The sequence below is a fragment of the Syngnathus leptorhynchus genome, chromosome 1, assembly GCF_054491065.1.
Source record: "Syngnathus leptorhynchus isolate UIUO chromosome 1, UIUO_Slep, whole genome shotgun sequence".
Taxonomy (NCBI): domain Eukaryota; kingdom Metazoa; phylum Chordata; class Actinopteri; order Syngnathiformes; family Syngnathidae; genus Syngnathus; species Syngnathus leptorhynchus.
This window is the reverse complement of record NC_141195.1, coordinates 17,005,288-17,021,833: the sequence shown is the minus strand read 5'-3', so window position 1 is coordinate 17,021,833 and position 16,546 is coordinate 17,005,288. Positions and strand designations below refer to the sequence as shown.

General features: G+C 40.7%; 1 protein-coding gene across 1 annotated transcript; it reads left to right on the top strand.

Annotated features, from left to right (window-relative positions):
• Positions 1–2,207: 2,207 nt before the first annotated feature.
• On the top strand, positions 2,208–4,051 carry cebpb (CCAAT enhancer binding protein beta). The gene has a single exon (XM_085927583.1). The coding sequence runs from the start codon at positions 2,453–2,455 to the stop codon at positions 3,317–3,319; it is 867 nt and encodes a 288-aa protein (XP_085783709.1). The 5' UTR covers positions 2,208–2,452; the 3' UTR covers positions 3,320–4,051.
• The last annotated feature ends 12,495 nt before the right edge of the window (positions 4,052–16,546 follow it).

Genomic DNA, 16,546 nt, shown 5'->3' with positions numbered 1-16,546 from the left:
ATATACGTATTGGCTATATGTCAGGGCTCGCAACCTTTTAGAAACTGAGATCCACGTTGTGGATACTCAACTTAACTTTACTGAGAACAATAATTTAAATAATAAACACAGCTCAGGTCAGATCGCATTTTGCTCATATTCCAGTCAATGGCCAAAAAATGCAGTGCAGTTTTCAATGGGCAAGTTCTTTTTCTGATTTGAGCTGGCCTTAACTTGAAAAGGCTGGTTAGTTCAAAGAGGACGCTTTATCGACAGTAATTTTCTTGAGGTTTAGTTCAAAATTCAATTATCACAGGAGCTTGATATTATGTTGATATCCTTGATTCAAAGACAAAGAGAACCCTAAATTATTATTATTATTGGTCATAACATACTAGTCGTGTCAACAACACATTTGCTCGAAGCATGTAGACTTCTTGAAAACAGTTTAAAGTCGTGGCAAAGTACAATTACAGGTACATGAGTTTTAAAAAAGACTTGTAAAATTACCAATTTACCTAATGTAGTAAAAATTAATAAATAAAATACAAACTCGGAAAATATATTCCAATCAATACAAAAAAATACCACTTTTTTTCGCTCAATAACAGATGACCAGTGTCTTTGTTTACCCATCTTTACCAATTCCTATAGGCAAAACAATTCAGACATTTCCATGCTCTTCCAGAAGGTACACTAAACCTATCCACCTGTTGCCATTCATACAACAGAAGAGCTAAACAGTCCCTGATTTGACACCCACAATGTATGACTGACTATATCCAAATGAGACCATAATTATTTCAGCATACTGTAAATGCTTTTTGTGATATTTTGTTTGACAATTTTTCGTGATTTGTTTTAAAGAAACGCTGACCTTGAAGATGATGGTTGCTGCTTTATTTCTTACACCACAAGGTGGCAGTCAATGCTCAGTCAGTGCACTAGTCGAGGAAAGGACCATCAAATTTGAGAATTACGACGTCAAGTACATTATTTAAAATGTATATAAGCAGACATTTATTGTTCTCTTAATGAGACAATTTGCATCAATTTATCATAGGTAGTGTTGTAAATGAACAATCAGCAAACAATAAGGAAAGAAATAGAAAAATTTTTAACGTTTTTAGTATGGAGGCCTTTTTTCAGTTTCTGCAAAATAAACGAGCCAAATGAAAACACAGTATTTGTTAATTTTACTGAATACATATAAATAGAAAAATCTGAAAAAAAAAATAGCACGGAAACTATGTGCACCCTAATTGTGAGGCGGACGTGCTACCCAGTGCGGCTCGGTGGGGCACTGGGTAGCACGTCCGCCTCACGGTTCGGGTTCGAGGGTGCGGGTTCGATTCCACCTCCGGCCCTCCCCGTGTGGAGTTTGCATGTTCTCCCCTAGCCCGCGTGGGTTTTCTCCGGCCACTTCGGTTTCCTCCCACATCCCGAAAAACATGCTTGGTAGGCCGATTGAAGACTCTAAATTGTCCCTAGGTATGAATGCGAGTGCGGATGGTTGTTCGTCTCTGTGTGCCCTGCGATTGGCTGGCAACCAGTTCAGGGTGTCCCCCGCCTACTGCCCGATGACGGCTGGGATAGGCTCCAGCACGCCCGCGACCCCCGTGGGGACTAAGCGGTTCAGAAAATGGATGGATGGATGAGAAAAATCTGAAAAAATAATTATTCAGTATGTTTTTCTCCAAAGCTGGACATAATAATTATAATTTGATACTATTGACGGGGTAAGTAATCGAACACAATAGTCAGACAAGGATAAATTATACTAAACATGAATAAATTGATCATACGTGATCAATCTGGAGTTGCGTTTGTGCCTACGTCATAATTACGCAGGCCATAAAAAAAAAAACTGACAGCATCATGATATTTTCCACGATCGTCTTTAGAGGGCGTGATCGGACCGACTATCAACAAGTCTTATGGCTCTGGTTGTTTTTAGACGCTAAGCAATCAAACATGTATGCATTTGATTGTTTCTTTAGATTGACTGTTTGTCATCCAAAGTCAAATAATAATATTAATAAGAATGATTACTATATTAGTAATAATTTATGTATGCATATAAATACATTTATATTGTATATAAAATATACTTATTATTATTATTATTATTATTATTATTATTATTATTATTACTGATTATTTTTGCGAATACCATGGAGTTGTGGGTCAGTGTTTCTGTCACATACGTCACACACCTGCCGAGCTAAGTCACGCCCCTCGACTGCAATAAAACTTCTCCCGTGACAGGAAGACCTGTCAATTCCTCCCAAAACCACGACGAGCACAACTTGTGGGCGCTTCAAGAAAGGAGCAACAGAAGTGCTTTTTGTGAGCAACACACGCACACAAAAACAACAACAGAGAGCATTGCGACACAAGACTCGCAGAATTTACCGACGTGGGCGCTTCATCAGCCCTCCATGCTGGTGCAATCCGGCGGGTGTTAAGATCCATGGAAGTGGCCGGTTTCTACGACGAGGGCGGCTTTGCTATCCACGCGAGAGACGGCATTATCAACCCCGGCGGCTCGTACTGGAGGCTTGGCGACTCGATGACGGAGTTGGGCATCGAGGAGCGGGAGAGAGCGATCGACTTCAGCGTCTACTTGGACCCGGCGGCCGTGCACTGCCCGCAGCTGGCGGCCGGGCACTCGCACCCTCCTCAGGGCGACGTCTTCTCCGACTTTCTGGCCGAGAACAAGCTCAAGAGAGCGGCCAATTTTAAGAACTACACGCTGCTCAGCGAGCTGGACGCGGCTCAGCGAGACGGGCCGCGGGACCCCCGGGGGGTGCCGTACGGGCTCGGCTACACCGACCTCCAAGAGACGCGCGTGGACAGCGTGCTTGCCTCCGAGCTGGTCCGCTACCGAGCCGCGGGAAGAGACGACAGCCAGGAGGACGCCAAGGTGGAAAACGGCTCGTCTACTTTTGACATGCGCCCCTACCTACAGTACCAGTCGACCGGGGGCAGCTTGGGCAACATCTCCACGGCGTCCTCCACTTGCTCCAGCCCACCTGGAACTCCCGCGCCGGCGGGTCAGGGCAGGTCTCCGAGGTCTCCGTCTCACGGAGCCAAGCTCTCCAGCGGGAAGGCGAAGAAGCGCCTAGACAAAGACAGTGAGGAGTATCGGCAGAGACGCGAGAGGAACAACCTGGCCGTGCGTAAGAGCCGCGACAAAGCCAAAATGCGCAACTTGGAGACGCAGCACAAAGTTTTGGAACTGGCGGCGGAAAACGATCGTTTACAGAAGAGAGTGGAGCAGCTGTCCAGGGAGCTGGCCACGTTACGCAACCTGCTCTCGGCCACTGGCCAGTGTTAGACGCCCCCGGCCCAAGCTGCTCCCTCCGCGGACTAAAGAACGTTGTTCGGAGGGATGATTGGAAGGGGTCGTGTGGGGGTGGCGGTACGATACGGACTGCAACCAGTTTACAAAGACACAAAGCGTTGAGACTGAAGAAGTGGCTTGCGCGCATTGCGCGCATTGCGCAATCACTGCATTCTTTTGGGGACACCTTTGCTTTCTTCTCCTCTCATTGTGTGTATGCAGTATTTGTGTGCAGGTTCGACAAAAACACACGAGTGCATTTCGACACGAACGTACGTGTCGAAGTGGAGCAACGGCTGCTTGTCGAGCGAAGAGTTGTGCTGCAGTGAAATGATGCAACTCTTTGTAATAGTATGGGCAACGGATGAAATAAGTGGAATTATTTAATGTCGACGAGGTGAAATGAATTAATTGTACTTGATATTTTGTGAAATTAAATAATTTCTACTTTGGTCTAAACATTTTCACTGGCACGTCTTTATTTTAGGCTGCTTCTTTTGGACCATATCATGTGGACTGCTGTGAAAGAAAGATCATGTCTGCCACCTTTTTAAAAACTGTGAAAAAAAAATACAAGCACCGTTTCCTGATTCATGCAGGGGGGAAAAAAAATGATCATACAGCTCTCTTAATAAATGACATTAATGAACCAGTGAGCTTAATGACTGCATTGTCATGCTTTGTTATGATGATATATGATGTCACAAATAAATTTGCATACAGTGAGACATTTCTCTTTGGCTTGAATAGCTTGTGCAACATTTTTGTGGCTCGCTGCCATTCATTGCAAAACATTCTAGTGGTGCCGCTCTCGCAAAAGAACAGCAACCGAGTGAGTTTGCCTCGTGTTTACACATTGATTTGACACAAACGTCCTCAGATCTTTGTAGATTGTGGCCTCTACGATAGTGCTGAGAGCAGCACCGATGAAAAAAGTCGGCACGCAATGCAGAAATGTTCGCTTTATCTGCAGCACACGGCTCTGTCAATAGTCTGCTGGGTCCACTGGCCCGCAGAGGGGGTTCAAGGTTGCAGGCAAATTAATCAGCAACTAACCTCCTCACACCAGCTCAGGTCATTCTTCAGCCGCCAGACATGCTGAACATTTAGCACATGAATTCCCTAATCCTTTGCAAACTTGTTGAGTGGGAAACAAAAACATGGCAGTGTGTGGGCCTTAGAAAGCTCTTCAAGCATGCGTTCGAGATCCTTGCGGCTTAAGCGACACAAAACTAACAACATTATGGAAAGCCAAGTATGCCAAAAGTGGCACTAGTTGTCGAAAAAAAAAAAAAGGAAATAAGACAGTTGTTCTAGTCGTGCATGGAAGTTCAGCTGGATATGAAAGCTTTTGTATTACGCATTTAACCAGCTTCATTTCCGACTAGAATACCAAACGTGATAAAAGTAGTGGGAAAAATATAATCACTAACGCACAGAATGCTGAATTGTCTTACTAGTGAGGAGCCTACTAGTACGTGGACCTTAAAATAGATATCAAGGAATTAATATTCAAACAGCTTTGCATCAAGCTGATAAGTCACCCAATGTAAGGTTCTACTAAAATGGCTAGGAGCACTAGTAGTGGGGGCAGGGGTCATTACAAGTAGGTCACAGGACTAGAAGGTGAGCAGGAAGAGCAGACCCTAAAGAGAAATTTTTTGAATATTAATATTTTGTATGCACCCTCACTTGTCTAGATGCGGCATTTTGATGAATGCATTTAGTGAATATGAGTTAAGCAGCAAAATTCACCTGTTTTTATCCACCTCAGGAGAGCGCCCACTTTGCCACTTGCTGTCGACTGAAAATGACATCACAAATGGCTGGGTCTCAGGTCACAACCAATCACGGCTTAGCTTCAGAAAACCGGTGAGCCTCGATTGGTTGTGACCTGAGACCCAGCCAAAATGGCCACCACCTGAGATGGCTAAAAAGAAGGTGGATTTTGCCTGTTTCATTCATATTCCACAAATGAAACAGTAATCAGAACACTGCGTTTTGACTAACTGTGCTGCACAGAACATATTGTTACACACAAATTTTGGGGGTTGACCTCCCCTTTAAAATGAATAGCATATAGTTGCCAACTAGGGCACAGGTCTGCTTCACTTCTAACATTGTTGTCCTACAAATATGCCAAATGATTAGAAAGATGCAGTTGTTCTACTGGTACAGTCATTGTGCCGCTTCATTTTCTTGCTGGTGAAGACAAAGGACCTGAAGTTGAACATTGAGGATAAGGTTGTGGTTGTGGTCGTGGTTATTTTGCTGTGGAATTTTGCAAGGCCTCCCTCACACCAACACGGCATAAATAATGTCACAAGTAAGCAAAGCCAAGCCCAGACAGAAGATAAAGCAGCTAGTTGGGGACACGGCGGGATGTGGAGTTGATCCATGACAATTTCGGGTGGGGGCCCTTGACAACCCAGGAGAGAGGAAAAACCACCTCTGCTCGTTTTTCAGGAGAGGCCGCTTTCACCTTAAGGGACCGCAACAGGACTGAGTTTGACTCTTGAAATAAATCAAGCACTGCTTGTTTCTTCATGCTACTCTCAGCGTTGAACAGCTCTGAGCTATTGGGCAATATGTTCCCCACCCACTTTTGAAGAAGTCATTGTTATCCTGCATGCACTACATTAGGACAAAGGCTGGGAGCAACATCACCAAATTTAGTCAGAATGTGTGAACCATTAAGCACATGACTGCTGTAAATGACAATATTTGTGGTTGCTATCCAGCAGTTATGTCGTTGGTAGTTTATAGAAATAAACAAAAAGGTTCTTTCTATTTCCTGATTCACACGGTTTTGTTTTTTTCTGGTGTTGAGCCATTGTTTGGCAGATTTTTTTTTTTTTTTTACTCTGACTTGCGAGCGTAGTGAACTCAACTCACTTCACAGCAAGCAGCAGTTTGGCAGAGAGTGAACAATTCTTCACAAAGAGACTGCAAAAGGTTAAATGCCACTCCCAGCTAAAAGTTTACTGTTCAACTTAACACAAAAGCAAAGACAATTGCTCATTGTATCATCCAAACTACCAGGAAATCCGCTTAATTAACACTTTTTCGCAGTGTTTGCTTGCCTCCGTTTATTGTAACTCTTTTAATTCTTTCGCCATTTTGACGCAAATTGAGTTGTTGCAAACATTTAGACATGAAGATATGATGCAAGCCACATGTGTCATTTTAGAATCTGGCTTTTAACAAAGAAACCATTGCAGGACTCCTTCTTTAACATTGCAGTAAAGGCTTTATGTATCGATGTATGAGTTTTCTGAACTAGTTACAATTTTGTATTGTTTTAAATCCATCTGCTCATGTCATTAGCTAGTTCGCGCAAAGTTTGTGTCCTCAGCTCACTCCATCCATCAAATTCCCTCTGATGGCTGTCAGACTTGTTCCTGGGTGAAAGGCTCATCCTCTGCCTTGCAACATTAGTAGGAAGCGGGATTTCTTTGTAGGAAGCAAGTTTTTGCCTCAACTGTCATTTTGCCCACAAGCTGCTCTGTAACTGTCAGAGGACCAGCGCAAACAACAAAATGGCAATTCCGGTGACGTCACGCCATCACATTCGACTTTGCAAAATTTCGAATCGATCATCGAGATAATCGATATGCCGTGCCCACTCGAACGAGTGAACGAGCAGCACCAATTATAACCCTTTTAAGCAATGGCTATTTGGGCACAAACAGTGTCGCAACACATGTAGACAGACAATATATGTCTATATGACACTGCCCTAAGATGCCGAGATGTACAAACTAGTACAAGCGGCACGAGGGAAATTAATTAATAATAACGCAGAGCTGATTTACATTCTATTTAATTATATTTTTACTTTGTGTTTTTAAAATGTATCATAGAATAGTCAGAATAAAAAACAGGAAATGAAAATTTGGGTTTTTTTTTCAGAAGGCTGGAATGGATTCATAGAATTTCCATTCATCTCAATGAAGAAAGATGATTTGTAATGTGAATGAATATCCACCTATGCATAGCTTAACCTATAAATAGGAAAATCGGAGAAAATGAGTGGTTTCTTCATTTTTTTCTTCTCCAGAACTCTACAGAGCAGAGAGTGCATTTCCCCTTGAGGAATCCTAACACGTCTCATAAATCAAATGGAGTGTTTGCAACACTCGCTCTCTGTTGCTTTTATTTCTGTGGATATATATTGATTCATGATATGTGTTCATCGTCTGTTCATTGTGTGTACTCGTTATATATGTCAAGACATTAACTGCAATTGGGCAACATAAACAATAGCTTGCAATTAAAGTAGGCATTTAAAAGCTCATATTTCTGCGCTGTCAGTGCTTGGCTCAATTTCAAACATTTGAGGAATTTCATTTTTTTTTCTTTTGCGATGACCCCCACTCGTGTTCCCTCCGATCCCCAAGCTGTCTTTTCCTCGCCTCTTGCTCAAACGCTGACAGGAGACAGGGAAATTCCCACACAGGATGACCTCCTTGCTTGAAAGTTTAGCCCGGCCTCCTCTCCTCGTTTTACCGTCAGTGGGCAGTGTTTGTCCGTAACCTCGGCGTTGCATCACAGCGCCTCGCAAGCCAACTGCCCCCCAAAAAAAAAAAATCCTCTGACAATGCAGTGCAAACATGCAAAAGCACACCTGACACTCTTGTGAGCAAAATTATGACGGTGAAGATTTTTCACGTGTATGAGCATGTACCTCCCTAAATAGTGAAATACTACAGTTAAATATAGATAGATAGATAGATAGATAGATAGATAGATAGATAGATAGATAGATAGATAGATAGATAGATAGATAGATAGATAGATAGATAGATAGATAGATAGATAGATAGATAGATAGATAGATAGATAGATAGATAGATAGATAGATAGATAGATAGATAGATAGATAGATAGATAGATAGATAGATAGACAGACAGACAGACAGACAGACAGACAGACAGACAGACAGATAGATAGATAGATAGATAGATAGATAGATAGATAGATAGATAGATAGATAGATAGATAGATAGATAGATAGATAGATAGATAGATAGATAGATAGATAGATAGATAGATAGATAGATAGATAGATAGATAGATAGATAGATAGATAGATAGATAGATAGATAGATAGATAGATAGATAGATAGATAGATAGATAGATAGATAGATAGATAGATAGATAGATAGATAGATAGATAGATAGATAGATAGATAGACAGATAGACAGATAGACAGATAGACAGATAGAAAAATCATGTGTCTGACTTAAATGACTTCTCGTTTCGTTTTTTGCAATCAAACCAAATAAGTTCCTAAAACACCGTTATTTTTAGTCTGACGTGCAAATAAAAGTCAACTGCACTTGAGATTCTGATCTCAAACGCCATACACTGTAAAGTGCAGAAAGTAAAGAGAACGTTGCAAAGTAGAAAATTCCTCGATCAGTCCCTCTTGGTTGATTTGTTTACGTCGGTCGGTCGGTCGGTCAGTCAGTTAGTTAGTGAGTTAGTTTATCTTGCGCAAAGTTGGTAGCGTTCAGTTCAGAGTATCTTAGCTTTTGTTGTGAATGATTTTTACTTCTTTCATAGTCTTCTTTCGATTCGGCAGCGGAGCTTGATATCTTTACTTCATGAGCACACTTTCACGTGGGAAGTATAATATTTTTGGCAGTGACATTTAGTGACATATTGATGGTGTGTAATAACAGCTCATGAAGTGCGTAACGTGTGGACGTAGAAATAATATAAACACAACTGTAGTAACAATACATTCAAGTATTGTCTGGTCACAAGACAATTAGTTTGACTTGAGAGGTATAAATATGTCCACAAAGATACTAACGTGTGTGTTGTTTCTTTCACTGTCATTTTTTGGGAATAACCAGTGGTAGAAACTTCATTAAGATGGAGCTGTTGAATGCTTACAATCTAACCTTTTTCCATGGACAGTACGGTGACTCATATAGCAACCTTCCTTTTAGGGAACTTTTAGTGGGAAGGAATTAGTTTAAGAACATTGACGAAATGTGGTTTTGTGGATGTTAAATAGAAAGCAAATGTTGAACAGTTCCAGTTCTTAGAGCAGAGAGGAAAAAAAAAAAAAAAAAGCCCAAGCTAACAGTTAACATTGAAATGATTCAATGCACTGCGTTTGAGCATATATGTGATTTGGTGTTTTTTCCGTGTTTGACTAAAGTTGTGTGCGCAAAATGAAAGGAGCACCGGACATCCTCAACATGGCTTCTAACGGGAAGCTCGAGCGCCTGAGCTACGGTAAACGGCCATGAACATGATCTGTCTTGAAGTGAACCAAAGTTTCAACACCACCCTCCACTTCTGCTATTTGGCTGAAGATGACTATGAGAACACAAAACTGAGGAGCAGAAGTGACTTGCGGTCACTACACAGCAATCTTCTCTGCCCACTTATTGTGTAACATCAGACCATCTTTGCAAAATGAACGTTAGTTTTAATATTAAAGACGTGTGCTTTTAATTCTTCATATGCTCAGTATGTGTCTCAACTGATGCAGAATCTTGACTTTGTATGTGAATGCTCAAAGTGCACCATATTTATCCTGCGGAATTTTCTTTTATTATTATAACAACATTACATTAACATGTGGTATGAAGTTATATAGTATTTTTCTTTGGAATAAATCATATATTTTGTGCTGCCCAACTAATTGAAACATAGCGTTCTGATTATTGTTTCGTTTGTGACGCACCAGTTTTTTAAAGCTGAGCCGTGATTGGCTGTGACCTGATACCTGCCAACTGTGTCGACAGCAAGTTGCAAAATGGCCGCCTCCTTAGACGGATGAAAATGGGTGAATTTTGCTACTTAACTCATTCCACAAATGCAGTATTAATCAGAATGCCATGTTTAGACTAGTGTAATGTAAAGAAAAAAAAAAGGGTTGACTTCCTCTTTAATGTGAAGTAGGCTCAAACGAGTTCACTGCTATCATTAAGGACACATCAAAACAAACAACAAATCACGTAAAACTCAAAAGCTGAGTTCTTTGCATTACAAGGCACCATCGTATTTCAAATGTTTTCCCCTTCAATGTGGGCCAATTCAATTTGACCATGAAACCTTATGCGATTCGATTCAGACAAAATGATCTAAATCAATATCCTGAATTGGAAGTTTCTGGACAACAAAAGTCCTTCATAAGAGTTGAGACTGAGTGAATTCAACGTCATGAACTGACATTAGTCAGCGTTTGCGAAAAAATTATTGGAATTGTGACTATTCCGGCGAGGTGTGGTTTCTTCTAATGAAGAAAACATTCACAATCGGCAAATACTAAATGAGTCAACTGTGAATGATTATTTGTCATCCACTCCATGGCTCTTCTACTCAAGTTCCTTTCATTGCTCTGTTCCTCCAAGAAAACTACTAAATGACCAGAGACACCATTTTATGAAACAAACATCCAGTTTTATCTTGACAAGCAGGACTCATTGATTATTAATAGTCAAGTACGGTAGATTCCTTAACGTTACCACGCTTGTACCTCAAATCTGGTGTGGCCAAGTGAATGTTGCTTCTCTTGTATCTCCCCACCATGCAAAGCGTTTGGTGCAGCAAGCGAGCTTTCTTTAGCGCACTTGCACTTTTTTGGAAAGCATTTAGAAGGCAAAATTACAATAAAAGCACACTTGATCCAAATAATCAGGATCGAGATTAAGCTTCTGTAGAACTTGCGAACGATGCTGATAGTGGAGGAACGAATTTGGACATCCCTGATCTAAACAAATGCAAATAATTTCATGAATACAAAAAAAAATAAATAAAGCTAAAACCATGGCTCATGTCTCATTGATAGAATGAATGATCAAGGCTTTTCAACTTTATGGGTCCAACATTTTTCCATAAATCTGCCATGTGCTTTCCTAAACGGCATGAGAATTACAGAAGGCAATGGCGGAGTCAATCGGAGAAAGACATAGTGTTACAAATGTAGTGATTCATCCCCATGTTGGAAACTTTTGACCCGAGATATGTGCTTCTAAGAAGTACTAAATATCCGCTGAGGTTGTACAGTTTGAAATGACAAGGCACGTCAGTTCCTATATGTCTGCACGTACTTTTTTTAAAAAAAATGGTACGACATAAGTTACTGCAACTTATGTTAAGGAGCCCAAAGTTACAAAGACCAGATGTCCAATCGCTCACTAGTACGAGACAGGGCCTCCCCCCTCAAAATTCTGTGAATTCAGTAAGAAAACAAAATAATAGTGTGCTGTAATTCTTGATTTTTGGACTACCTTGACAAAAACATTGCACAGCGATGTTACTGAGACATTTAGAAATTGTCATAAATTATTATATAACATGTCTCCAACCAGAAGATACCCATTCACTTATTTGGTAAAAAAAAAATAAAAAAATAGTTGAACTCAAACTTTGTCCATGGATGCGCCCATGTGCAAGATACTTCATCAGACGAGACCGTGATTGACTACTTTTGTAATCTTTCTGCTATGTTGGCCTCCATCTTGATTAGCTGCGCATGATTTCCTTGTGTCACTTCAGTGGGTGTAACCTTCCAACGCACACTATGTGCCTGTGTCAGTCTTACTTTTCACAACAGTGATTAAGTGGCATGCATGTAAGTCTCTTGGGGTCAGTAAAATCCAAACGTGCATCCATTTTTCTTGTCGGTTCGAGAGGGTTCTGGAGCCTATCACAAGTCGTCTGATTTAGTTATGTTTTTTTTTTTTTTTGCATTGACTTGCAAAAGATATGAACAACTTCGTATACGATGGCAGTGAACTTAACTCACTTTGTTTTCCAAAAAGTAGCCGTGGCAAAGAGGGAACAATTTCTCCCGAAGTTGTTTAATTCCCCTAACAGACTAAAACAAACAGACTTACACGCTGTAAATTGAAACAACGGATATTTGACCACAAAGGGTGGAGCAACACATGTAGACAAATGTTACTTCTTGATCATCTGCAAAGAAAGGATTTTACTGAGTTAATGGCAATCGTGACAATGTAAATCCAGAAAAACAAAGAGCCACTATCTTCATCATTTGTCCGTGTGACTATAATGTACTGCCGCCTGGTGGCCGAGGCAGACACATCTGAAGGAGCACCAGAATAGAATTGAAGCATTAAATTGACTGACATTTTATTTATTGGTGTTTTTGCTCTTTTTTTATGAAGTCGAGTGCAAACGTTCTTTTGCTGGAACGGATGATTGGTATTTGCAGAAATTTCCATATCACAATACAAAACAATCTAGTTCTCTTGCTAACCTTTACAGATTGATCATAGACAAAAGCTTGGTATTTTCGTGGAATGAGTGATGTGCCGTTTAAGACAGCTTCCAAAACAAGATGGGCGTCTCCGATCCATGATGATGATGATGATGATGATGATGACCTCCCACACATGCAGACTCACACACTTGGCTATGTGACCATGCTCACGTTGACTGTGTCTCACCTTTCACCTCATTGCTGAATGTCAGACAGTCACAGACTATGTGGGCACGCGCCTCTCTGAAAGAATCCGTGACATGTTGAGTGATTCTGCTCTGTTGCACATCTGTTGTTATGATCCCAAATACATCAGCAACAAGTCAAAAGAACATATCGATGACATGGGCTTTTGTTTACATGCGGTCCCCGTCAGCGTCATCACTCCTTGCAGCAATCTGCAAGAGGAAGGATGCGGGAACCTCGAAGCGGACTGTGGGGGGAAACACCAGCTTGAAACTTTTCATATTGATGCGTTGACCTACATGCAAGAGTGTAATCTGCGGCAACATAACCACAGACTCTCGCACCAATATCTGCGCCTGGTGGTCGCTGCTGAGGAGGACAGGAACTGCTCGATTGCGAGCGTCTTCACAGACGCAAGTGAGTCGTGAGCGAGAAAAAAACAAAAAAACAAACGAGCATGCTAGCTAGGTGAAAAACAATCTGGCATTTAAGGCCAAAGCCACAATAAGACGCTCGTTGCGTAACATGCGCACTGAGTTGTGAGCACTAAATTGAGATACAAACGATGACTTATTGTCAAATATTAATGTAAATGTTAAACACAAAACAAACAGAATTACACCTTGTTTATTTACAACAACTTCATAGCTTTTGCCTTTGAGTTTGATAGCTTCATGCTAATGCTAATTAGGATCTATGTGCTATAGCCCTCTTAGCAATGAACTGAACACAGTGTAAACAGACAGACATTCTAACAATACTTACAGCATGGATTCTTTATCCTCTGCGAAGAAATACAAATACTTGTGTCATGCTGATGTGCTGTGAGGAGTTCAAGTGTCTCAATGAAACAATACAGTAAGACCCTCATTTGTAGGGAATAAGGGTCCGACCTCCCTGCAAATGGCATAAACATGCTTGGAATTGATACCATTGAAATGAATTGAGAAAACCAGGGGGGGTGCGGGAATCCACGATGTCTGTGCGCCCCAAAAGGTCAAGGCGGGCAGAAGCACAATGTCCTTCAACTTAAGACAAATATGTGTCAAACATTGCTTAACTCTGCATTAAAGTTCAAGTTAACTCAAAAAGAACATTGAGTGCTAGTAATTATTCTTATTAAAATACACCTGACAACATTTTTGTTGTTTTTTTGGGGGAAGGCTGGAACGAATTAAAGGCACATACATTAATTTCAAGAGTAAAAGATGATTTGAGATACACACATGGTCACAAAACAAATCAAACTCATCTCACTGTATCACTATCTTAAAATAGAGCTCAAGACCTTTTCTATTAGCCTATTAGAGGCACCTACCAACATCTACAATCTACATTTTAAAATTTGTTCTATGAAATTGAAATATTTATTTCCCATATTTATTTCTCTTGGCTGTATTGCTTCCACCATCGTTTTTTTGGTTGCCCAATCAGATTTCCGTCTCTATGTCAATCTAATCTGCCAAGGGCCTTTGCCTTGTATATTTTAAAGACCCTATCAAGAATAACTCCAGTAAAGTGTTCATAGGAGTAATCCATCGACATTTAGACAATACTTGTTTTAAATAGCTGAACAGGTTAGAGCTTGGCCTAATCCCCAAAGGTTCATCAGATAAAAGTAGGTAAGTTGATTAATGAACTCTCACGCATACATACGTTTGTGTTTTTTTTTTCTTCTCCAAAATACTTTTGAAAAGCATATTGGTCTTTGAAGTTTCCAAGAGAATGCTTTGAGTTGGGTGTGGTCGGTGCAGGCCTTATTTGGTCAAGAAATCATCTCTGTTAGCTGAACTTTAGCTGAACGCACGAGTGGAAGCGTAATGTCTTTGTCTAACTTTTCATAAGGAGCTACTGGGGGACTTTTTTCAAGGCGGGACCATATCCGAGACAATGAAGGGTTGGCTACTCACGCAGTGTGTCACGCAAGTTTCAGGACGAGTTTCACCAAAGGTATACAAGCGACTCTACCTTTTTCCAAGTATGAACTGAGTGAGATTCAGGCTTTTTTTTTCTTTGCTTTGGCTTGCAAGCTAAAGTTTGACATTTCAACACTCTATGATGGCAGTAGGCATTGGCTAGTGATGTTTTTGATTTGATTTATCTTTATTTTGAACATATTTAAAACATGAAAATAGGAAAATAAATAAATAAAACAAATAACACTTTAAAGTGCCATATCTAAGCCACTGAAACAAACAAACAAACAAACAAACAAACAAAAAAACAAACAAACAAACAAAACAAACAAACTCAAAAAACAACAACAAAGAATGCTCGAAAATGAGTAGGAGGAAGCAGAGTTTTTTTAAATTCCTACCCTTTTCACACTTAATCCATTAAACTAATAATTCAACATATAAATCAATAAAACAGAACACAAGTAGACACACTTTCAAATTAATTTTTCTGTTTACTTTTTGCCTGTGTGTAGTCATTTTGGCTATTTGTCTTTTTTCTACACATGTTTTTGTACCCTTTTTTTTAACAGTTTTTGTTTGCACAATTTTTATGTTTATTTTATCGTAGATACGTAGTGGTGTAACTAGTTGTACTTTGCATTCACGTTGCATTTGAGCTTCTTTGTGAAATTTCTGTATTCTATACTTTTCTGTATTTTACGCACTCCAGCATGCTTGCGCTTATTGCTACATAAATCTGCAGAAACAGTCTTTCCGTGCAGAAAGATAATTACCACTAAATTCTCCCCCCCCCCCCCCCCCCCCAAAAAAAAAAAAAGCAATGCAGTGAAGTTGCAAAAGGAAAACGGCGATAGAGTAGCAACGAGTAACTTGTACAGCTTTTGAGACGCCAGTCCTGGCACTTTTCTGACACACCTTGTATGTAGTGAAGAGAATACAAAAGTAGAGAGGAAGAAGTTACTCATCAACACTGCCTGTTGTGTTTTTGAAATGTCGAAATAAGTGGCGTGGGGCATGAAGACACACGCCACACATGACAGTGGACTCACTTCCTTGTAAAATTCAGCTTCCACTGCTAGCACATGAGTCACACTTTGCACAGTCACACTTGGAAAGGCTCCTGTTGCATACAGGAATTTCCTGAACCCAGCTTCCTATGAAAAAAAAGGGATTCTAATGACGGCCAAGCCCTCCTCCTTCGCAGCTTGCCAGCTATTGGGAAGTTCCAGGTTAATAACTAAACAGCTCAGGACATAGGGAGTTTGGAGGAGTCAACAGGGCAGGGGCAGGATCGGGAGAGGGAGGGGGAGGGGGGGAGTGACATCCCCTTTGAATGATGGGGACGGAAGAGTCAGCGTTTGACCTTCAGTGCCCTTTTGATACATCTTGACATTTGTGTGTCAAAATTGAATCTCATTTTCTAACACCTATGACACTTGCTCCTTGTTTGAGGACAAGGTGAAAAGACCAGATGACTTCCGGTCCCGGCGGTCACACCTTGATTGTAGTTTTCCTATTGCAGATAAGTTCAGCCTGTACAATCTTGCAGGCTTGACGTCAGTAGATGGGTGGCGGTGAGTGCTATTACTCACTATGTTTGAATTGCATTCCTGTACAGCACGTACCAGTGTGTGCCTCTTATTTCCCAAACAGGAAGTTGTAGATTGCCAAATCTCTTGCAACCCCACAAGAGTAAAAGGACAAAGAGGGCGGGTGAGCGTCGTGGGGGGGGGGGTAATAAAATACAGCTTTAGCAATGGATTGTTTGGTTCATGGGAAACAACTTGAAATCACGGTGTCAGTATTTAACACAGAAAACGGTATTTTTGTTGATTTAATCTATTTTTATTCCTACGATGT

What these genes read in the sequence shown, in the direction of transcription:
- cebpb (XM_085927583.1), top strand. Translation starts at nt 2,453, where the DNA reads ATGGAAGTGGCCGGTTTCTACGACGAGGGCGGCTTTGCTATCCACGCG.